The sequence below is a fragment of the Mustela erminea genome, chromosome 6 (genome assembly GCF_009829155.1).
Source record: "Mustela erminea isolate mMusErm1 chromosome 6, mMusErm1.Pri, whole genome shotgun sequence".
Lineage (NCBI taxonomy): Eukaryota > Metazoa > Chordata > Mammalia > Carnivora > Mustelidae > Mustela > Mustela erminea.
The window spans coordinates 87,444,153-87,467,873 of record NC_045619.1 but is presented as its reverse complement, the minus strand read 5'-3'; the positions used below and the strand labels follow the sequence as shown (position 1 = coordinate 87,467,873).

The window sequence follows — 23,721 nt, the reverse complement described above, 5'->3', positions numbered from 1 at the left end:
TCTCCTGCATCCGTGGGTCCTCTTTTGCTTTCCCAAGGCTGAGGTTTCTCAAGGCCAGCAGGACAACACCTACCACAGTGCTCCTAACTGGGGTGGTGGAGGGGGATGTTCCTGAGGAAATCTCTGGCAGGGACCCCCTATCACAGGATGGCTCCTGCATTTTCAAGACTCTGAGGCACCAAGCTTGATAAGCTACAATTAGTTTATTGGAAACACAGATGAAACAAAGGCAAAGAAACAGACTGGCAGTTGAGCCTTGGGCTTCGTCGAAGCCTCTGCAGGCAGCCCTGGAAGGAGGTGCTCTTCCCTTCCACCGCTCATGTCCCTTACAGAGTTTCAGGAAAGCCACCTTCAGTGTCCCCCACCTACGTTCCACAGGTAGGAGCGCACAAGAGCATTCCCAGGAAGTGCAGGACAGTGAGGATTCTGGGGCTCGCTCTGTCCCTGCAAGCTAGGGTGAAGGGGTCAGTCAGGACGCACGAATCCAGCGGAAAAAACAGAAGGCAGAAGAAAGGATGAATCCTGAAGACAACAAAGCCACTACTAGGAAAGGCTACGGAGAGAGGCCGAGGGGCCGCCCCAACCTCCCTGGGGCTCAGGGCGCCTGGGGGACGGCATACGGGGGAGGGAGCAGGTAGGGAGGATGCGCAGAGTGCTCACACCTAGCCACCGGCTGGGGGCGGGAGGGGGTGCCGGCAGCTGGCGGTCGTGGGGTGGTGACAGCGACAGCGGGGCGTTCGGGGTGCAGGAGGTCCTGGCCGGAGGATGACGCAGGTGCACGCTGGTGGCGGCGGCATTTCCCTAGCACTTTTTACAGCTCCCGCCGCAGGTGCTGGCCCCCGAGCACGGGGCGCAGCAGCTAGTGCCCACCACCATGTTGCCGCTGCAGGGGGCACTGCAGACTCTGCTGGTGACAGCAGGGGCAGCACCGGAGGCGCAGAGATCGCCACAGACGACGCCACCGCGGGAGCTGCTGACGCCTGAATGGGGAACAGAACACATCAGGCGCGGCCACAGCAGGCGGCTCTGGGGGTGGGGGGATGTCAGCCAAACCCGCCCTCCCCCAAGACAGGGGCCGCCCCAGCTGGAGAAGGGGAAGGCTCCGACTACTTACACACATTCACTGCGCCAACGCCCTCACACAGCCTGTTAAGAAATGAAAAGAGAGAGAGGTCGGTGCCACCGGCCAGCCGCGGAGCCCACGGGAGCCAAGGTGAAGGGGAGGACCGTGCCCTCCTCTGGGGCACTTGCTGAGGGGAAGGGGTGGAAACCGGCCCCTTCTGGAAGCCGGAGACACAAAGTCCCGTGTGCCCTGCCGCCCTCCTTAGCCCAGCAACCTCAGATTTGCCCTGCCTGGCTCAACCTCCCTGTTCTCCGGGGTATCTAGACTAGAGCCTCGGTGGGCATGGGATCGATGACCCATGTAAGGGCTTAGTGCCTGCCACAAGGCAAGTGCACTTCACACCTATCGGCTGCTGCTATTTCTGCTGGTCCTGATAGACTTGTAAACATACATTTCGGGGGCGCAGATTTGACTTCCTAAATCTGGCCTAATCAGGGTCACTAAAACCTGGGCTTCAGAAGGGGAAACGTTTCCATCTTGTCTTTTCCCCGGCGTGGAGTGGACACTGCCTAAAACAATGTTTGTCTCCACAAATAACTTAGAACCCATTTAGAACAGGCTCAGAGACTGTCGCCACGAGTTCCTTCATTTGACAGATGGAGAAACTGAGGCCCAGAGGGAGGAAATACCCAGTGACAGAGGCAGAGCTGTGATTTAGAGCCCTAACTCCACGCAGCAGCCCTCACACCCCTTCCCACACAACACATCTCCCAGGGACGTGAGTCCCTTTGATAGCACTGAGGCGAAGGGTTGACAGCACCAGCTTCAGACACGAGGACAATCCACAGCCCACCGTGTACTCATCCCATGCCCGGGGTTCATAGGGAACCCTCACCAAAGCTCCTGAGTTCCCCCCAGGGGCCCTATGTGGCACAGGGGTGGGCCACTCAGTTTCCAGTGCTATCTCCTGGCATCTCTTGAACTTACAAACACAGTCTTGAAAAATTCTTCATTCTGGAGGTCTCCACTAATGAAACTCCCTAGGCTCAGTGAGCCACAGGGCCTCCGAACTCTCCAAAGCAATTACTTGAGGCTGTGGCAAGTCTCACCATGGGACCATTTTGATTCTATCAAACCTGTGTCCCCATCTCCGCACTCCCCTTGTGCTCCCTGTGGCTCCCTCGCCTCCTCACCCTGCACTCTCTTCTGCTTGAGAGGAGGGGCTTGGCTTTGCACAAGACAAGGGAGGCTCAAGGAGTGAGCATCTGACCAAGCCAGGGGCAACATTCTAGAGGGGTTGTCCTCATAGGAGACCATCAGCTGCCCTCCAGCAATGCATGGGACTGGGTCTTCCCCACCATGTCCAAAACTAACAATTAGCAAAAAGGCTAGAACTGGACACAGGTGCCTCAAGGGACACATCTCTGTTGTCTGTCTACTCTCAGTCCTACCTACTGCAATGGCAGACCACTTAGGGGGACCCACTGTAGTTTGAATATATAAGAGTGAGTTGATAAAATTCCCTGTGGAGGCAGTCATTGTGGGATAAATACGAACTGCCAGGGCTGGGCCCAGGGCCAGCCTTGAGAAGAGAGCTAGAGTCTGGGTTATGTGCAACAGGGGCCAGGAATGGGAAAGCACTTCGGGGGGAAGGTGGTTACAAGCCCAGGCTAGGGTTCTCAGAAACAATTCCTATGGCCCGACTCCTGGCTCTCAGGGGCAGGTTTGCAAAAGGTTCCAATCCCATTTTAGCACATAGGTGGGCATGACTAACTCAAAGAGGGCTAGAAACATACCGAAAGGACTTACTCATTACCTGTAAATGCAGGATGGGGAGATTTGGAAATGGGAGTCCAGTGATGCCAGCAGGCACATGGCACGCTGGGAACCCAGGCAAGGCTGGGAGAGAAAATAAGCTACAGTACCCACCTCTGCTCCTCGCCTTCCAGCAGCCGCCTGTAGGTGGCAATCTCGATGTCCAGGCCCAGCTTGGAGTTCATCACCTCCTGGTACTCCTTGACCAGGCAGGCCATGTCCTGCTTGGCCTTCTGCAGGGCGGCCTCCAGCTCTGCCAGCTTGCAGCGGGCATCGCTCAGAGCCGTCTCGCCTTGTTGCTCAGCCTGGGTCACTGCGGCCTCCAGCTTGGTGTTCTGGGGACCCAGAGGAGAACAAGGTGGGTTATGGCCCAGGTCTCTCTGCCCATTTCCTGTTTCAACCCTCTTCCAGCTGGGAACACCCCAAGAGAAAACCTCTCCCTATCATCAGCTGAGTCTCCCCCAGGGACCACAACCAGGGACGCTGATCATGTTGATGGCCTGGAGCATGAATGGTGAGATCCACTGGGGACACACATGCCTCTGTGACCTGGGATGCCCCAAGTGACACTTACCTGGCACTTGGCATTCTCAACCTCAGCTGTCAGCCTCTGGATCATGCGGTTGAGCTCGTTGATCTCTTCCTTGGTGCGGCGCAGGGTCTCCCCGTGCCGGATCACCGTGGCCTTCATCTCCTCACACTGGGGAGCGGGGGGAACAGAAATGCTCCTGAGGCTCAGGATGCAGTCTCCCACCCACTCAGACACCACAGACCATTAGCAGGTTGTACAGTGCTCAGCCTGTGTGACCATACATGGCAGCCCTGCCCAGACTGTATAACCTGAGAGTTGTCTGCTCTTCTGTTACCATCCAAGGGATCAGAATCCATGGACAAAAGAGGCCTTGTTATTATACACCTGGCTTCCCTCCTACTGCCATGTCTAGGAGGCAGGTGCCTCCTCACCTTGCTGCGGTACCAGGACTCGGCCTCAGCCCGGCTGCGGCTGGCGATGTCGTCGTACTGAGCCTTGATCTCGGCCACAATGCAGTCCATGTTCAGGTCCCGGCTGTTGTCCATCTTGACGATGACCGAGGTGTCTGAGATGTGGGCGTTGAGAACGCGGATCTCCTGAAGATGGTCGGGGATGAGAAGATGGAAGGATCTTATTTACATCCCAGCCTCACTCACCAATCATCCCCGGTCTCCAGACCCCGCTCACATGACAGGCTCATAGACTACAGTGCCCAGCCCAAATCCCTGACCAACTCTTCATCTACTCTAGAGCCCCACTTCCAGGCCAGCTGCTTCTTTCTGCCTGGACCAAAGCCCCTCACCTCCTCATACAGGCGCCGCAGGAAGTCGATCTCCTCGGTCAGGGCCTCTGCATTGGCCTCCAGGTCTGACTTGCGGAGGTAGGCGCAGTCCACATCCTGGAAAGATGGGGTGTCTTTGAGTGAAGAGGACCCATGGTAGTCATCACTCCTAACTCCTCTCTTCTCCCCCATCCATGGAGGCCAGGGGAAAGGATTCCCAGTGTTCCTATTCCCATCTCATCTCCATACCCTTCTGGCCTACTCAGCATGGGCTTCACGACCTCTTGCCCTTCTGAGAATAAACCCCTTTGTGCTTGGAGATGGGCCACCAGCCTCTCCTCCTCTTGCGATCCCAGCTCTCTTTTTTACCCTCCCTATTCCAAGAATCTCCTCAAATGGACTCCCTGGTTGGCCACCTCAACCCCTCCCAGGTCTTCCCACAGTCCTCCCACACTCCACCTGGCCACTGCTGGCTCTGGTCCATCCTCCCCCACACCTTGGGGCTGTACCCCTCCTTTTGGTCAGACTTCCCACAATGCTAGACAGGTCACTGTCCCTCAATAAAGAGACTATGGCTATTCTGCCTCCCTGGGACCCCCAACAGAGACCACGACCTCTGAAGCAGAACAAGACATCCAGAGGTCAGCCCAGCCATCCCCCTGCCCCAGGGCAGGGTGTTACTGGACATCCCAAGGTTATTGCCCTTCATCAGTGATCTGAGTGAGACTTTCATGATCTGATCTCTGGGATTTCTCATCCAAATGTTGTCAAGTCATGTACCCCACACTGAGGTTGAGACCCTCTGTGTCTTCCCAGGAAGAGTCTGTCATTCCAAGATCCCTGGTGGCTTTGTTTCCAGATCCCATGTTACTCACCTTCTTCAGGGCCACAAATTCATTCTCAGCGGTTGCTCTCAGAGAAACTTCCTCCTCATACCTGAGGCAGAAGAGGACACAGAAGGAGGTCAGGGAAGGGCAGGTCTCCCCAGAGGCCATCACCACTTCATATCAGCGATATCAGGAACTTTCCAGCAGCTGGGACCCCTGCAGCTCTGCTGGATCCTTTCTTTCTGATTGGATCTGGCAGATGTCTGGGATTCTCTCCCCACTTTGAACTGAGGGGTCTAGAGAGCCTATGTCTGGGACCTCATAGTCCATTCCCAAAGCTGCCATGAGGTCCCCCTCAGGACCCAAATAATGACTCAGCATGCAGGCCCAGGCTAGGATTGCACAGCAGCTCCACTGGGACACTGTGGCACCAGTATCCCTCCCCTGGGTGTCTATCCTAGCACAGGCTAGGGGCCTATACCACCTGTTACTCACCAGCACTCAGTACCCTAGGCAGTGGGACACCCAGAGCCCCAGGGCCCATCAGCCTCGAGGGACCAGATACTCAGGTCCTATAGGTGGGAACTGAAAGATCAGCGGAAAAAGGCCTGAAGCCTGCAGAAGCCCCTGTCCCCTGCCCACTGGGCCCAGGGGACAGGCTCTGAGAAGGGAAGACCAAAGTTGGAGAGATATGTGTGCTGGGGGAGTCCTGGTTTGGCATTCAGGCAGACCTCTGGGCACCAGTGGCACAGATGATAAGATCCTGCTGCACACTACCATCCCCTTCCCGGCCGGCATGGGCACTGACCCTTCTGGAAAATTCTTCTTAAGCCTATCCAATGGGCTCCAAGTCAAGTCCATTTCCTGTGCCCAGCATTGCTCCCAGCCACACTCACTTCTTCTTGTAGCCCTCCAGCACCTCCTGCACGTGGTTGAGCTCTGAGGCCAGCCTCCCGCTGTCGGCCTCCACGCACTCGGCCTCCCGCCTCAGAGTCTCGATGTAGCCCTCGAACAGGGGCTCCAGGTTGCTCTCGCAGCACTTGCGGTTCTGGTAGAACTGCCACTTGGTCTCCAGCAGCTTGTTCTGCTGCTCCAGGAAGCGCACCTGTGTTCAGGGTGGTAGGAGGGTGTCAGGTGGCTCCTGGTGTCCCAGGGCCAGTTTGGGGGTGGGCCCGACAGCTTTAGGGTAAAGTCCCAAGCCTGCAGCTCAGCAGAGATTTGGCAGAGAAGGGCAGTGGGAGACAAGGTGACTTCTGGCCTTTCTGATTGTCATGCGTGTCTGCAGTGTCCAATGTAGGGATAGGAGCCAGGGTTGGGGAGGGTCAGTCCCTGCTCTCACGGAAACGGACAGATCCCGACCTGGTGAGTCTGGGTGGCATGTGGTTTGGAGATAGCCAGAGGTGTCTGTTTTGCCTCTGAGCCCGTGTTCAGCCTGGGTCCTGAGCATGGGTGGAGTACAGGAAGGGTGTGGCTCAGGACCTCCACCTAGAGGATGCCCCTGTGGTCCTCTTCCTAGTTCTTCTGTTCATTCTTGTGTCTGTGGGTGCAGACTGCCCTCTTGCTCTGGCCTGCCAGTTCCAAGCCTGTCTCTGTCTCTCTGTGGGGACCTGACTGCTTGAGTGGAGGTCGCCTGTACTAGCAACACTGTCAAATCAGGAACCTCTGCTACTGTTGTCTTTGGTCCACCTGGGCCCTGGGTGTGCTTCCCTCTCCTCCATCAGACTGGCAGCTCCTCTGAACCCTATGTCTCCTGTCCCTGACTCTCCTGAGTGCCTAGTCCAGGACCCAGAGGTTCAGGAAGGGTGTGATCAAGGGCACCCACCTTGTCGATGAAGGCAGCAAACCTGCTGTTGAGGCACTTGATCTGCTCCTTCTCCTCATGCTTCACACACTGAGCATTGGGGTCGATCTCCAGGTTGAGGGGCGTGAGGAGGCTCTCGTTGACAGACACGCTGGTGATGCAGGGTGGGCTGGGTCCACACACACCTCCGGAGCGGTAGCCGAAGCTGCGGCCACAGGAGCCAGCGCGGAAGCCCCCACAGACACTGTGGCTGCCAAAGCCCCCAGTGAGGCCACGGTAGCAGGAGACTCCGCGGTAGGGGGCGGCTGTGATGCAGCAGCGGCCTGGCCGGGGCCCACAGGCTGACATGCAGCTGAAGGCGGGGCCAGCACAGTAAGATCCACAAGTCATGGTGTTTCTTGGGGCAAGGGAAGCTCTGAGGAGGGAGTCGTACTAATGGAAGGCACAGTGGCTGAAGTGTCTGTGTGTCGGACATCTTTGGGCCTTTTATATATACGGAGAGCCTAATGCGTCCATGGATTAGGGACAATTAGATGTCTTTATTGGCTTGGGTTGTTTAGCTGCCTTGGCTCCTCCCTTAATGTGCTTAATTGGGGGCCAGATGTGGCCAAATATTTATGGCCTTTTACCCTAAAATCCACAATGTTTATCTTCAAAAGCCCAGCTCACCTCCCCCACACACTCCCCACAGGCTCTCCCATACACATGTGGCGGAACTCAGGGATTCCAGGATGGGGGGAAGCAATGACTCATTAGAATGGAGGGAGGAGAAAGGCCGGGCTAGGGCTCCTGTACCCGCCCAATTTAAGATGTTTGTGCTGCTGTCCATGGTGCTGATCAAACCGGCCTTGGGACCCTGGGAGACTACGAGATTAACAGAAGATGATTTGAAAAGGGGTGTGCCTGGTGGTTTCCCACACACCGTTAGCACATTTCTCCACCGCCAAAGCTCCAACACCCCCACACCTGCCCCAAACCCTCACCCACACCTATCAACATACTCCTTATGACTCTCCCTCTCTCTCTCTTTGTCTCACACACACACATACACACACACCATGAATTCACATACTGGCCCTCCCACCCACAATCTCACACACACATATACTCACCTTCTCATGTGCATTCTCATCTACCTTGATTTGCACACAGACCAGTCCCTAGGCGAACTTATTAGACAGTCCTGGACAGCCTATGCTGAGAAGAGGCATTCCCTTCCTAAGACTCTTCCATGGGGCCTAAGGGGGCACATAGTGGTTTCACCGGCTTTAGGAATGCCCAGCTTGGGTGCCTAGGTGGTTGAGTTGGTTGAGCTACTGCCTTCAGCTCATGATCCTGGAGTCCCGGGATTGTGTCCTGCTTCAGGCTCCCTGCTTAGTGGAGAGTCTGTTTTTCCCTCTGACCCTTTTCACTCTCAAGCTCTCTCTCACTATCTCTCTCAAATAAATAAGTAAAATTTAAAAAAAAAAAAAAGGAATGCCCAACTATTTCCAACAAGGCCCCAAGAAAAGATAGCATATCTGGATTTCACCTCAAACATCCACTTTCTTCCTGGGTCCAGGAAGCTTGGAGTAGACACTACTGTTATAAGTCTGGATAGCATTTAGCTCAGAATACAATCTAGACAGAGAATAGAGATAGATAGAGAATACATTTAGCTCAGAATAAAGCTAGATAGAGCCATGAGGAGGGTATCCAGCCCACTGCCACCACCTCCCCCTACCTCAGATCTGTGCCATTTCCTGTGCTATACCAATCCTATAACCCCGTTCCCTTTACAGCAACCTGTCAGTAACCTTGGCAGATGTCAAAAGATATCACAGACCCATATCGGTGTGTGCCACCCGTAGTGTGTATAGTGTGGGCCTTGAACTCAAAAGGTTGGATGGGAGTCTGCCATGAATAGTTCTGTGTGATATGAGGGCAAGGCACTTCATTCCTTTGGGAAGTACGTTAAGTCTTTCCTTTGGGAAAATTACGGAGATGTCCACATGCTCAGTAAACTCCAGAGCACAGTGCAGATGTTCTTTGTTCAAATAATTAAGAAGCTGTGGTGCTTTTTAAAAAAATTTTCTTTTTCAGAGTTCACATTGAATTATTTGATTTTTTTTTTTTATTTGACAGACAGAGATCACAAGTAGGCAGAGAGGCAGGCAGAGAGAGATGGGGAAGCAGGCTCCCCACTGAGCAGAGAGTCCGATGTGGGGCTCAGTCCCAGGACCCCGGGATCATGACCTTGGCCAAAGGCAGAGGCTTTTTTTTTTTTTTAATTTGACAGAGAGACATCACAAGTAGGCAGAGAGGCAGGCAGAGAGAGAGAGAGGAGGAAGCAGGCTCCCTGCTGAGCAGAGAGCCCAATGCGGGACTCGATCCCAGGACCCTGAGATCATGACCTGAGCCGAAGGCAGCGGCTTAACCCACTGAGCCACCCAGGTGCCCCAGGCAGAGGCTTTTTAACCCATTGAGCCACCCAGGTGCAGGTGCCCCTCGCATTGAATTTTTAAAATTTTTTAATTTTTAATATTTTTAAATATTTTTTTAAAATTTTAAAGACTATATTTACTTCTTTGAAAGAAAGAGAGAGCACATGAGAGACAGAGTGCACTCACAAGCAAGGGGCAGGGGTAGAGGGAGAAGCAGACTCCTGACTGAGCAGGAACCCCCACATGGGATTTGATCTCAAGATCCTGGGATCATGACCTGAGCTGAAAGCCCAACTGACTGAGCCACACAGGCACCCAGAAAAAAACAGAATTTTAATGAAATAGATTAAAATAAAATCAAGTAGAGTAGAATAGAAAATAGAATAGAGTGCATTATATGTAGTAAAAATAAGATATCATTTCCTTTTTGTTTCAATTGTATGTGGTATGTGTGTATGTGAGTACTTTGTCACTACACAAAATTATTTCTTAATATGATTGAGAATAAAAAAGTTTAAATATACAGCATATCAGTTAAGAACACAGACCCAGATTCCAAAATGCCTAGTTTTAAAGTCCAGCCCTGCCACTTTCTAGCTATGTAATCTCAGATAATTACTTAACCTCTCTGTACCTCATGTCATGATTTATAAAATGAGGATAATAGTATCCACCTCATAAAGTTGTTGTAAGGATTAAAAGACTTAATCCGCGTAAAGCACTTAGAACAGAGCCTGACACACTCTAATTATGTAATCATATTAGAAGTTGTTATTGCTGCTAATGCTGCTGCTGTAGATATACCAGTAGGTTTGATGGAATATACCTACCCACATTCCTAAACCACCTATGTAAAACTCCCATTAATGGTGTCTATCTAAAAGGACTGGTAAAAGGATTAGATTAAATACATGGATAACGCTTAACACAGCACCCGGCACGTAGCAAGCGCTCAGGAAATGCTATGTACTTTTATTCTACCATGGGATCAGTCTAAGGAATAGGGAGGACCTGAGACCTTTGGCCATAGTCATTTCTTTTATCCTGGAAAAGAACCCAAAACCAAATGTCCCTCCTTCAATCCCCACTCTAGCCCAACAGTCCCCAGGGAAGGCCCAGTGATAATCTCTCCTCTTAGGCAAAGGGATAATGTCACCAGTCCTTGGACAACTGCACTACTGGATAAAAAGAGAAACTTGGGCAGTCCAAAAAGTCTGTTATCTATTAATAATTCATCAATATTTATTTCTTCTTTGGCCTTAACAGACCACCAGAAATCCTCAAACATTAATTAATGACATACTCATTTTTCTTGCTTTTTTGCCTGATCCTAAAACCTCTTGATTTGTCAGTAGCCCAGGGATATCACAAAGTTGAAGGTGGGGGATATGCCACCCATCCAGGTAAAATGGAACTCCAAAGAGAACAAGAGAAGTCAGATTTTCACTACAGCTGGACAGGTGGAAGTTGGAATTGAGGAGAATTTCCCAGAAGGAGAGCAGATAGTCATTGTTTCCTAAAGGAACTTGCATTATGTCTCCCATTTAGGGAAGCTTTGTGTAAGAGAGAAAAATTATTTATTCTGGAGCAGCCACCATGTTTTTGGAAACAGGGTAAACAAAAAAACCATCAGCAATGAACCCTCACAGCCTGGAGGAGGTGCAGAGTTTGAACCTAATTAGTGGGATGGACTTCACCCACTGACTCAGACTGACTTAGACTGACTAAGAACAAAAAAAAAAAAAAAAAAAAACCTTGTTGATCTGGGGTTACAACCTCCTTTTTTAGCCTAAGTGGATCTTGGTTCAAGGGACACCCGAAAAGAAGGGGCAAATCTGGTGGTTTTAACATTAGGAAGCTCTTGTTCACACCTCTCTTCAGTCCATCCTTCTCCTGTGAAGAATGTTATAAGGCAGATTCCCCCAAATGGGTGGGGGTTAGATGAGATAACATCTTGTTGGGGAATTCAGTGATTATGTGATGGCTATATCACTGTCATAAGCTGAAGCCTGTCTTAATTTTGGAAAAAGGGGGGAAGGCGCTAAAAGGAGGAAGGAGACACAGATTCTGGAACTCCTAATCTGACAGGGAAGACAGAACCACATTCATGAGAAAGTCCAGACGTCCGAAGAGGGCTGCTTTTCAGCTATATCATCAGTTGCTCAGGAATGCAGTGCCTTCTGGTAGTGCCCATTCTGGGGTGATATAGAATGGGAAAGGTAAGAAAGGCTCCCTGGAAAGGGTGAGAACAGACATCTGTAACGACGTAGGTGGGGCAGTATTGGTGAAAAGGTGTGCACGGAGGTATTTCAGAGAGTGGACAGTAGGGAAACCTGAGCACCCTTGCAGGAGAGTCTGGGACTGTGAGATGTTGTGATAGTGGAGAACCAGTTGAAGCAGAGACCTCAGAGGCAGGGAGTACTGTCTCTGGGATTCTGTTTCAAAGCTACAGGGTGGCAGGAAGCCTGTGGACTCTATATTTGAGGGTACCAAAACATCTACACACTAGGCTTGCAGGTATCCAAAGGACTGTGCCCTTTCTAACCTTGCAGCTCATGCTTTCTATTCACAGAAAGCAGATGCAGAGCAGGTTTCAGTGAGGAGAGTTGATGGGAGAAGGAGAGGCTATTCATATAACACTCAGGCTGTTGAGGGAGTTGACCCTAGGCCAGCTAACAGGCAGGACAACTAGATTCATGAGTTGAGAGATCCAAGTCAGAGAGCCCTGCCTCCTCAGGCAAAACAGCCTGGGACAGTGGCCAGTTAAGCAGAAGAATTCACCAGAGGAAGGAGGGGCCAAAGGCCTTTGTGGGTAGCCTGGAGGAAGAGGGGAAGTGGATGAAGACTAACTCAGAAGCTCTGCCTTTGGAGAAGTCCATCCCACTAATCAGGTTCAAACTCTGCACCTCCTCCAGGCTATGAGGGTTCATTGCTGAAAAGCTGAAGCCAAGATTGCCCACCTCTTCAGATATGTCCATACTTTGCCCTCAGTGCTGCTCTCCCTCCCCCATCAACCTCCTTTTCCTGTTCTTCCACCCGTGGAGTGTCCCCCCACCATTCTCCCATGGGTCTCCTAGTTTTTCCTCCGTTCTCCTCCATATCCCTCCCCTTCCCGCCATCTCCCCCGATCTTCCCTCCCTTCCATTCTCTTTGCCCCTCCCCCAGATGGTCTTTGTCCTTCCAAATAGCTCTAAAGAGTACTAATCTAAGACCAAGCATCTTTTCCCTTCTTTTCCCTAGAAATCTACCTCCCATCCACTTCTTTTCCTTCCTCAATCCTGCCCTCAGTTTCTACTTTTCCCATGGCCTTCAGGATTCTTGGTCTTGTTGGCTGGCTTTCCCTACCACTTCTGTCATTATTCAGGTCAAGGACTTCACTTTGGTCAAGGACACATCTACTCACTTCATCCCTCCTTCAGGCCTCAGCCAGGAATGTCTCCCCACCCAACCCCCACTCCCAGGAATGGCTGCCCTCTGGTCTGCTTCATCCGATCATCACCCCAACCTACCAGAAAGCTTTGCACAATTAACCACCAAGCTTTGATGGCTCCATTACTCAGCATTTAATATACAGTTGTTATTCATTTCATTCATTCAACAAATATTTATTGAGCACCTACTATGTGCCAAGCCCTTGGAATATATCCATGAACCAAACATCTGTGCTCATTGGTATATTGTGAGGTTTGTATTTTTTGTTCACAATCTAGGTGTGTGTGTCCAGCTTTTCTCTTATAACTGGATGCTTACCACAAACAAGGGTGAGCTCCCCTCCATACTCTGGTCCTGAACCCTGAAAGCACTGTAAAGGGCCGTGAAGAGGATCGGGGGGGGGGGGGCTGTTAGTGAGAGTGTGTGCTAACATGCTATATACAAACACTATCTACTGTGTGATACTTCTAATGATGGTAGATGGATAGATAGGAGTGCAATGAGATAAACTCATCCCTTCCACTGGGATCAAACACACCAGCAGACTCTGAGCACCAGCTTTGCCACTAGCTACACAACCTACAAAACTTTTAACCTTCTAGGCCTCAGTGTCCTCACCTGACACCTGCCTCAGAGGCTAATTATAAAAATTAAAATTAATGCTTGTTGGGCAATTAACATAGTATCTAGTATAAAGAAAAATTATGTTTTTTAAATTTAGAAGAATTCTCATAAAATGGTTTTCTACACTGAGCATATACTACTTGCATAATTTTTTTTAAATAACCACACACCCTAGAAAAACTCTTGTGTAAATATACCTTAAGACATGGAAAAGAATGTTCATGACAACTCTGTTCATAATACAAACTCTAGAAACATCCCTGAGGCCATCAGTGTGGAGAGATAAATTGTGGCATTGTACAATGAGTACAATTCATTGTGAAAATGAACATTAATGCAGCTACAGGAAGCCACACTGAACAAACTTAACTAGACACGAAAGAATACACACAATATAATCGCATTTATATAAACTTCAAAAACTGGAACATGAAGGGCACCTGGGTGGCTCACACAGTTCAGTGTCTGCCTTCAACTCAGATCATGATTCTGTAATGGACCCCTCACTGGGCTCCCTGCTCAACAGGGAGCCTGCTTCTCTCTCTCCTTCTGCTACTCCCCCTGCTTATGCTCTCTTGCTCCTTCTCTCTGTCCAATAAATAAATAAAATCTTTTTTAAAAAAACTGGAAAACTGGGGCGCGTGGGTAGCTCAGTGGGTTAGGCCTCTGCCTTCAGCTCAAGTCATGGTCTCAAGGTCCTGGGATCAAGCCCCGCATCGGGCTCTCTGCTCAGCAGGGAGCCTGCTTCCCTTCCTCTCTCTCTGCCTGCCTCTCTGCCTACTTGTGATCTGTCAAATAAATAAATAAAATCTTTTTTAAAAAACTGGAAAGCTAAATAATATGTTTTAGAGAGGCATGCATTGGTTCTAAAATTGCAGAGGAAAGCAAGGGAATGAGTCAACAAAAATCCCAGAGAGGAGTTGTCCCTAGGCCAGAAAGAAAGGAAGAACAATCAGAATGAGGCTCCTAGGAAGCTCTTGAGTTACACATTTGTGTTCTTTCTTCCTATAGGTGGCAGGTTCATCCCCTATACATTCTTTCATGTGGGTGACCTATAGCACAATTTTACCTCCTATAAAGCTCATATAGCCAAAGCAAAGACTACAGGGAGGATTTGGCCAAACTTCCTCCCTTCTCTCTTCCCCCTCCCCCTCCACAAGTCTTTTTACTCCAATTAAACATACAGATTGAATGTCCTTTTAGGTCTCCAAAATATATCAGCCTGCAGTTTAGCAAAATTTTGTCCCCTTTGAATTTTTTTGTATCTTGTTTCTTTAAAATTGTTGAGGAAGGGCCAGCCATTAGTAATTAGCTCATGTTTATGCATGTCATTTTTTTATAAGGAGCTACACTGGGGCAGAAGGGAACACATGTGTGAGATGCACCTTGACTCATGGCGCTTCTCCTCAGGTCACCAGCTGACTTGCAGGGAGCACTGAGGCTCAATTGTGGGTAGTGCCCAGAACTGTGATGAGGGTATAAAGGGTCTCGGAAGTGTTGGCCCAGCTCACCAAACACATAAAGTGACACCAGGTGACACACCCTCCTCTGGATGTCCAGATGGCTGACACAGTCCCTGAGCCCATGTTTGTCCTGTCACAAGGCCTCACCCCTGAATGTTTCACACAGGCACCCCTCCCCCAAGCCCTGGTCTGCTCTCCCACCTTCCCTTTTCCCATCCACCCCGCCCCTTCCTCCTTCCCTAATCCACCCAGCCTGCCTTTACCCCTAAGACACAGCAGCTTCAGGGGGCTTCCGGCCCCATTTTTTCATGCTTCTCTTTTCTTCTCTTTGACTTAATGCAGATCTCTGTACTTCGTGAGCTCATTTTTCGAGACCTGTTCTATTGGAGTAGGGTGCTTCATAGGTAAGGAGAACACAGTACTCTCTGTCAAGACACCAACAGTACACCAGATGTGTACACCTGGGGACGCCCAGGTGACTCAGTCGATTAAGCATTTGCTTTCGGCTCAGGTCTTGGTCTCAGGCTCATCGCAGACTCTGTTTCTCCCTCTCCTTCCCTCTCTCTCTCTCTCTTTCAAATAAATAAATAAATAAATCTTTTTAAAAAAATTTTAGGGACGCCTGGGTGGCTCAGTGGGTTAAGTCACTGCCTTCGTCTCAGGTCATGATCCCAGGGTCCTGGGATCTAGTCCTGCATTGGGCTCCTTGCTCCGCAGGGAGCCTGCCTCTCTCTCCGCCTCTGCCTGCCTCTCTGCCTGCTTATGTGCTTTCTCTCTCTCTCTTCCAGACAAATAAATAAATAAATAAATAAAATCTAAAACAAAAAAATTTTAAGCTTCCTTTTTCTGTCCTTTCCTTCAGTTCTCAGCCACGCATCCTACAGACCTCCAGCGCCAGCCTCACATTGTCCCTGTGCTACATTCCCACCTCCCCGGGCCCCTCCCGATTCTAACCATCCCAACCCCCTGTGACTCTGTCCAGTTCCTTAGACTGATTCTTCCCAGTCATAAATCCACAGATATCCCTCCTAAACAACTTTCTCTACCCTCTTGAAATTTTCCAGAGATTAGGAAATCCAGGTGTTGTCATAGCTTATAGGTGAGAAGGCATGGCATCTCCTGGGTTCCAAAAAATTCAAAGGTAACTAGCTAGGAGACACTGGGCAAGTTACTTAAGCTCACTGAGTCTCAGTTTCCTTTCTTGTAAAATGGGGATGATGATACGTACTTCCTAGGGTTGATGGAAAAATTGGAGATGGTTTATGGCGTGTATGATATCATATAGGAAGCGACAAAAAAAAAGGAGAAAGAAAAGAAAATATCCTCTTATCAGAATAGGACCTATGTTTTCCTAGGGTGTTCTAATTATAAATGGGAAATGTGTGCAAGTGATCTGATTTAGCATCACGGATGATGGAACAAGCTGATAATTTGTGCTTCATGGGGTGGTATAATAAGAGGATAGCCTTAGTTCTGAAGTAGTCTGCCCAAAAATGTTTAAGTCGAACCCAATCAAGCCTCCAGACCAGCAATATCCAGCAGTGCTGTTGTGATGGGGGAAATGTTCTTTATCGGCTCTGTCAAGAAGTTAATCGGTGACTGTGTGGCCATGTGGCTCATGCAATGAGGGAACTCCATTCTGGGCTTATTTAATTTTAACCACATACACCTACAGGCTACCTTATGAAGAGCCCAACTCTAGTGTTAACTTCCAGTTTAAAACACGGGGGACAGAGCCACAAGTTAAGTCACATAAAACCGATTTAAAAAAAAAAAAAAAAAAAACCTCTTGAGACTACTAGGAAAATTAAAAATGGAATGGCTAGTCAATGATTCTTTGGAAATATTAATTTTCTTGAATGTGCAATGGGTATGGTCCCGATTTCTATACATGTGATACTTCCTGTAACTGTCAAATAGGCAGGCAAGGATGGCACCGTGTTAACCGCAGTTGAATCCAGATAACTAAGGGGGAACATTTCAGGGTGTTTGTTATGCTCTGCTTTCAACTTTTCTATATGTTTGGAAACTCTCATAGTGAATGTTGAAGAAGAATGTTGAAGCAGATATTTAATAATCTGCCGGCTGCTAGCTACTGGCTTGGTAGGAGAAAGGGGTTGTATCTTAGTAGCCTACCAGACAGATGGAGATGGGGGAAATGCAGATATGTGTTCCAAACGCACTTCGGCCACTACTACTGAGATAGAAACTTCTAGATGTGATTTGTTAACACCTCAGTGTTTCGTGGGTCCCCTCCCACCTACCCCTGACAATCACACAGGTCCCCTGCTTCTCCCAGAGTCTGGTCTTCCTTCTCCTCTGCTCCCCTGGACCCCTTCCCACCTCCCCTGCCCTGCCCTTCTCTCCCCAGTCTCTGGTGAGTGCATGCCTGCTGACAGGACACTTTGAAGATGAAACATTGCTGAGTCCCCCTGCAGCCCAGAGGCTGGCATCCCATACACAGAGGAGGGTGCGGGCCACTCCACCATTATTAAAGCACATTCTAAAGAGGTGCTGGACTCAACTAACCGCCCAAGCCTATAAAGCACAAATTGACCCAACTGCACAGCCAAGCCCTTCAGATCTGAGCATAAATAGGACCGGGGCACCTTGTAGAGCACATTGGAGTTTCCACAAGACTCCAGACCTCATCCCTGTACTCCGAAGCCCCAACGTCCAGAAGCACCATGACCTGCGGATCGGGATTCTGTGGCCGTGCCTTCAGCTGCATCTCAGCCTGCGGGCCCCGGCCAGGCCGCTGCTGCATCACAGCCGCCCCCTACCGCGGAGTCTCCTGCTACCGTGGCCTCACTGGGGGCTTTGGCAGCCACAGTGTCTGTGGGGGCTTCCGCGCTGGCTCCTGTGGCCGCAGCTTCGGCTACCGCTCTGGAGGCGTGTGTGGACCCAGCCCACCCTGCATCACCAGCGTGTCTGTCAACGAGAGCCTCCTCACGCCCCTCAACCTGGAGATCGACCCCAATGCTCAGTGTGTGAAGCATGAGGAGAAGGAGCAGATCAAGTGCCTCAACAGCAGGTTTGCTGCCTTCATCGACAAGGTGGGTGCCCTTGATCACACCCTTCCTGAACCTCTGGGTCCTGGACTAGGCACTCAGGAGAGTCAGGGACAGGAGACATAGGGTTCAGAGGAGCTGCCAGTCTGATGGAGGAGAGGGAAGCACACCCAGGGCCCAGGTGGACCAAAAACAACAGTAGCAGAGGTTCCTGATTTGACAGTGTTGCTAGTACAGGCGACCTCCACTCAAGCAGTCAGGTCCCCACAGAGAGACAGAGACAGGCTTGGAACTGGCAGGCCAGAGCAAGAGGGCAGTCTGCACACACAGACACAAGAATGAACAGAAGAACTAGGAAGAGGACCACAGGGGCATCCTATGGTGGGGGTCCTGAGCCACACCCTTCCTGTACTCCACCCATGCTCAGGACCCAGGCTGAACACGGGCTCAGAGGCAAAACAGACACCTCTGGCTGGCTCCAGATCACATGCCACCCAGACTCACCAGGTCCGGATCTGTCCGTTTCCGCGAGAGCAGGGACTGACCCTCCCCAACCCTGGCTCCTATCCCTACATTGGACACTGCAGACACGCATGACAATCAGGAAGACCGGAAGTCACCTTGTCTCCCACTACCCTTCTCTGCCAAATCTCTGCTGAGCTGCAGGCTTGGGACTTTACCCTAAAGCAGTCGGGCCCACCCCCAAACTGGCCTTGGGACACCAGGAGCCACCTGACACCCTCCTACCACCCTGAACACAGGTGCGCTTCCTGGAGCAGCAGAACAAGCTGCTGGAGACCAAGTGGCAGTTCTACCAGAACCGCAAGTGCTGCGAGAGCAACCTGGAGCCCCTGTTCGAGGGCTACATCGAGACTCTGAGGCGGGAGGCCGAGTGCGTGGAGGCCGACAGCGGGAGGCTGGCCTCAGAGCTCAACCACGTGCAGGAGGTGATGGAGGGCTACAAGAAGAAGTGAGTGCGGCCCCCAGGGTTGTCTCAAACGAAAGGGGATTAAGCCCAAGCAGGATAGATTCGGGTTAGACCACAAGAGGAACTTCCCAATAGGAAGAAGACGGGGCCAGGAAGCCTGTGGGGACAAATGCCCTGGGTGTTTACACCCTGGTGAGAGCAGGAGCTGCTCCAGCTACCTCATCCTTATGTATCTGTCTCATTAATTCATCGAATTTTTATTGACATCTACTCTAAGTCCCAGGTGCTGTGCTAGCCCCTAGGTGGGATGGGGGAGGGACGAGGGGCACCAGAACTCCTATGGGGTTCCTGCCCCCACCCCAGGGAGTTACAGTCCAGAAACAGAAGATCTACAAAAATGTGCACGGTGTCACCACCCATCCACCACCCACATCAGGAAAGAGAGTCCCTGAAACCGGAAGTCCCCTGGGTGACAGGTTGGATGGAGCTCCCACAAGAAAGGGATGGACAAGTTCCCTTCTGGTCCAGCGATTTTTGATTCCATGACTTCCTCCCAAAGATCCAGTTCCTGGACTGTGTTTGTCTGGGCCTCCATTCTCTTTTTGTCTCTTCAAATCCCAGCGTATTAAAAGTCTAGCCACTGAACCCTGTGCCCTTTATCTCCAGATATGAAGAAGAGGTGGCACTAAGGGCCACCGCTGAGAATGAATTTGTGGCCCTGAAGAAGGTGAGTGACCCTGGAATACTCATCCCCCAACTCGGAAAGCAGAGCAGAGGCAGGAGGGAACGATCTTCAATTCAGAGAGGCTGAGCGACTTCCCCAGAAGCAACAGAGCAACCCCGCCCTTATTTTCTACCCCCACCCCCTAAGGCCCCAGCCCTCCCAGGGAGGCCCCCAACAGCACAGTACACTGCCTGCTTCAAGCAGGGCACCCTCCTCGTCCATCCCATCCGAGATAACTCCCATCTGGCCTATGGCTTCCCACCCGTTCTGCCCTGGGCCTGCCAGAGAGCGCGCGTTCCTAACTATGGTGAGTGAAAGAGCCCATGAATGCTAGGGGATAGTCACATCCTCAGCCCCCCCGCCAACAGCGGGGAGACACTGGCCTGAGCACTGCTGTTGTTCCTCACCCCTTACACTTGATCTGCCACAAGTGCCATCATGTGGACCCCCCAGGTCCTTCCCACCACCTCCAGAGGAGGAAGGCAGGGATTACTGTGAGGAAACTGAGGCACTGAGGTCAAGGCTCTTGTCCAGAGTTGCCCTGGTTTGGAAATGACAGAATTGATCCCTGAGATCTCTTCTGACCACAGACCTAGTTTTCTTTCCCTGGGGTGTCAGGGCAGAGAGGGCTGGGGTACCATTAGAACAGACCCATTTTAAACAAGACCCTAAGTTTCAGTGATAGGGCAAGGTGTGGGTTCTGGAGGGATCAACGCGTAAGTACCAGAGGAAGTTCCTGGAAACCTCACAGTCCCCCTCCCTTACCCCTGCACCTGACCCCTGTGTAAAGAATTCCATCAGTTCCAGGATATCAGGCATAAGGATGACCAGTTAAGGAGGGTTACCAGGGAGTTTTCCAAGCCCAGTGGGTGCTCTCTGGGTGGCAAGAGCTCTGTGTGGCCTTCCCAAAGAGACATCAATGGCCCCCTCTCCCCTTTAGGATGTGGACTGCGCCTACCTCCGCAAGTCAGACCTGGAGGCCAACGCGGAGGCCCTGACCGAGGAGATTGACTTCCTGCGGCGCTTGTATGAGGAGGTGAGAAACCTGGCAGCCAACCTGGAAGAGAGGCCCTTGGCCTAGGACTGGAGTTGGCCAGGGATTTGTGCTGGGGCTGAAGTCCATGAGGCTATAGTGGGAGCAGGGGCTAGAGACCAAAGAAGGGGTGAGAAGATTGGGACCACACTGGTGAGTGAGTCTGGGATGTAAATAAGATCCTTCCATCATCCCACCCCCCACGGTCTGCAGGAGATCCGCGTTCTCCACGCCCACATCTCAGACACCTCGGTCATCGTCAAGATGGACAACAGCCGGGACCTGAACATGGACTGCATTGTGGCCGAGATCAAGGCTCAGTACGACGACATCGCCAGCCGCAGCCGGGCTGAGGCCGAGTCCTGGTACCGCAGCAAGGTGAGGAGGCACCTGCCTCCTAGACATGGCAGTAGGAGGGAAGCCAGGTGTATAATAACAAGGCCTCTTTTGTCCATGGATTCTGATCCCTTGGATGGTAACAGAAGAGCAGACAACTCTCAGGTTATACAGTCTGGGCAGGGCTGCCATGTATGGTCACACAGGCTGAGCACTGTACAACCTGCTAATGGTCTGTGGTGTCTGAGTGGGTGGGAGACTGCATCCTGAGCCTCAGGAGCATCTCTGTCCGCCCCCCCCCCCTGCAGTGTGAGGAGATGAAGGCCACGGTGATCCGGCACGGGGAGACCCTGCGCCGCACCAAGGAAGAGATCAACGAGCTCAACCGCATGATCCAGAGGCTGACAGCTGAGGTTGAGAATGCCAAGTGCCAGGTAAGTGTCACTTGGGGCATCCCAGGTCACAGAGGCATGTGTGTCCCCAGTGGATCTCACCATTCATGCTCCAGGCCATCAGCATGATCAGCGTCCCTGGTTGTGGTCCCTGGGGGAGACTCAGCTGATGATAGGGAGAGGTCTGCTCTTGGAGTGTTCCCAGCTGGGGGAGGGGAGAGACTGGATACATCCAGAAAATGGACAGAGAGACCTGGGCCATAACCCACCTTGTTCTCCTCTGGGTCCCCAGAACACCAAGCTGGAGGCCGCAGTGACCCAGTCGGAACAGCAGGGCGAGACGGCTCTGAGCGATGCCCGCTGCAAGCTGGCAGAGCTGGAGGCCGCCCTGCAGAAGGCCAAGCAGGACATGGCCTGCCTGGTCAAGGAGTATCAGGAGGTGATGAACTCCAAGCTGGGCCTGGACATCGAGATCGCCACCTACAGGCGGCTGCTGGAGGGCGAAGAACAGAGGTGGGGCCCAGCCCAAACAGGCTCTGAGCTGCTCATTCCTGCTCCTTGAATAAACAGCACCCTTTTCTCCTGGGCTGGGAAGGACCAGGGATCTAGGACAGCCTCTCATCCATCACTTTGGGGGAGGTCATGGCTTGGGATGGCTACTCTCAGACTCTCTCCTCCTACCCTGACCACTAGGGATGGACCCCACCCCAAGGATTTGGGGAGCTCTATTTGCAACTCTGGTAGAATCACTCACGTTGCCTTTTTCTTCTTCCCCCTCAGACTATGTGAAGGCGTTGGCGCAGTGAATGTCTGTGAGTAACACAGCCCCTGTGTGCGTGGATTTATTTCATTCCTAGAAGGGATGGCAGAGTTTGGAGTGAGGGCTTCCACTGAAAGCTGAATATGATAGGGTGGGTGGGCTGGCATCACAGCAGGAGGGACTGGGAGTCAGAGAGCAGCTTTGAAACTAGATGCACCTACTGTTGTAAGTCAAAATTCTCCTGATTTTGAATATGCAGTGCTCAGGGCATGGGGAGGGACGTCATCGGGGAAGCTGATGACCCACCCCCAGAATTTTAACTGGGCCTTTGGGGTTCACAGGTGTCAGCAGCTCCCGCGGCGGGGTCGTCTGCGGGGACCTCTGCGTGTCCGGCTCCCGGCCTGTGACCGGCAGTGCGTGCAGCGCCCCCTGTAGCGGGAACCTGGCGGTGAGCACGGGCATGTGCGCGCCCTGCGCCCCCTGTGCCCCCTGTGCCCCCTGTGCCCCCTGTGGCCCCTGCAACTCAGTCACGTCTTGTGGCCTGGGCACTGGTGGCGTGGGCTCCTGTGGCATCAGCTCCTGTGGCGTGGGCTCCTGCGCCAGCAGCTGCCGCAGATGTTAGACACCCCAACTCGAGCCTCTGGCCTGGGGTCTCTCCCACCCAGCCTCCCAGTGGAGCAAGCTCTCGACTACTTCTCTGGCACTTTGAACGGTCTGTCCCACTCCCAGCCTCTCGTATCTGTGCGTGATCCCTTCTTCCTCAGCTGTGCTGCCTGCGCTGGGAAGGGCCGCCCGTCCCCTTGATACCCGTGGGAAGGGGGCTCAGGGGCCAGAGGGCCGGGACAAGGGCCCCACCCTACGCTGTCCTGGGTGATGGCCGCACCCCATCTCCCCAATATTCCCCTTCCATCTCTGCCGTGTTCATCTCTGTCTTGATCTGTGTTTCCAATAAATCAATGTAGCCAACTCTGAGCCGTGTCTGCATCTCTGTTATCCACAAGGGTCCAGATATGGAAGGGTCCCCAAAGTCCCGTGGAGCAGAAAAGGGTCTAGTCTGAGGTCTCCATCACAGTCCTCTGTCCCTGGGCTCACAGTGGTCTCAGATTGACCCCAAGGGTTGTGCTAGGGTTCTACATGATGTCATTTTACACACACGACTGTAATGATCTTATCCGCAATGATGCACCTTGCAGAAGAAGCAGCCAGAGATGCTCAGGAATTAGGGCAGCACCCTACAAGTTTCAGCGTCTGGCTGGGGCTTGAACCCTGTGTGCACCACTCATGGTCATTTCACCAACCCACACTTGCCTCCCAGAAAACTTCCTGTGCATATCTGTAAACTGATGGATAATGAAAATTCGAGTCACCAACCACTCAAAGCTTAAGGAAACAGCAGTCATTGCTTTGCTGGGGAAGACTCATGCCTGAGCCATTTATGAGGATTCCTTGAAGGGTAAATACATGAACATAGTTTAAACTTTCAAAAAGCCTTTGATGTGGCTACTTCTTTTTTTTCTTTTAATGGAGTCCTTTTGGGCTTTGGAGACTTGTCATAGCTGACAAATTACCTCTGAGATAGGAAACCGCACATAGCGAGAAGATGAGCTGGCACAGAGGGGAGCACATGGACCCTGGAGCCAGATGACTTGGGTCTAAAACTGGGCTCTCTTCCTGCCTGACTCAGTGACCTTGGGCAATTTACTTATCTGCTCTGTGCCTCAATTTCCATGTCTCTAAAGTGAGAATGAAAAAAGAGCACCTCATAGGGCAGATGGG

General features: G+C 51.7%; 2 protein-coding genes across 2 annotated transcripts; one reads left to right on the top strand and one right to left on the bottom strand.

The window, feature by feature from the left end:
• Window positions 1-214: 214 nt before the first annotated feature.
• LOC116593800 (keratin, type II cuticular Hb6) lies at window positions 215-7,244 on the bottom strand. The gene is made up of 9 exons (XM_032348288.1): window positions 6,841-7,244; window positions 5,915-6,123; window positions 5,067-5,127; window positions 4,213-4,308; window positions 3,842-4,006; window positions 3,453-3,578; window positions 2,993-3,213; window positions 1,115-1,146; window positions 215-980 (listed from the first exon to the last, which is right to left on the bottom strand). Exons 1-9 carry the CDS (start codon window positions 7,207-7,209, stop codon window positions 802-804), a joined length of 1,458 nt encoding a protein of 485 aa, XP_032204179.1. The 5' UTR covers window positions 7,210-7,244; the 3' UTR covers window positions 215-801.
• A 10,163-nt stretch (window positions 7,245-17,407) lies between these two features.
• Window positions 17,408-22,903, top strand: LOC116593797 (keratin, type II cuticular Hb1). The gene is made up of 9 exons (XM_032348281.1): window positions 17,408-17,817; window positions 18,534-18,742; window positions 19,367-19,427; window positions 20,365-20,460; window positions 20,671-20,835; window positions 21,102-21,227; window positions 21,478-21,698; window positions 21,966-21,997; window positions 22,287-22,903. The coding sequence occupies exons 1-9, from the start codon at window positions 17,449-17,451 to the stop codon at window positions 22,565-22,567; spliced, it is 1,560 nt and encodes a 519-aa protein (XP_032204172.1). The 5' UTR covers window positions 17,408-17,448; the 3' UTR covers window positions 22,568-22,903.
• Window positions 22,904-23,721: the final 818 nt, after the last annotated feature.

Bases quoted from the DNA above. Each gene is read 5' to 3' on its own strand.
- LOC116593800 (XM_032348288.1), bottom strand. From the start codon at position 7,209: ATGACTTGTGGATCTTACTGTGCTGGCCCCGCCTTCAGCTGCATGTCA. The intron at 3,579-3,841 runs GTGAGGAGGCAC...CCCGCTCCCCAG, and splicing joins AGTCCTGGTACCGCAGCAAG to TGTGAGGAGATGAAGGCCAC. The intron at 1,147-2,992 runs GTGGGTACTGTA...ATTTCTTAACAG, and splicing joins CTGGAAGGCGAGGAGCAGAG to GCTGTGTGAGGGCGTTGGCG.
- LOC116593797 (XM_032348281.1), top strand. From the start codon at position 17,449: ATGACCTGCGGATCGGGATTCTGTGGCCGTGCCTTCAGCTGCATCTCA. The intron at 18,743-19,366 runs GTGAGTGCGGCC...CTTTATCTCCAG, and splicing joins ATGGAGGGCTACAAGAAGAA to ATATGAAGAAGAGGTGGCAC. The intron at 20,836-21,101 runs GTGAGGAGGCAC...CCCCCCCTGCAG, and splicing joins AGTCCTGGTACCGCAGCAAG to TGTGAGGAGATGAAGGCCAC.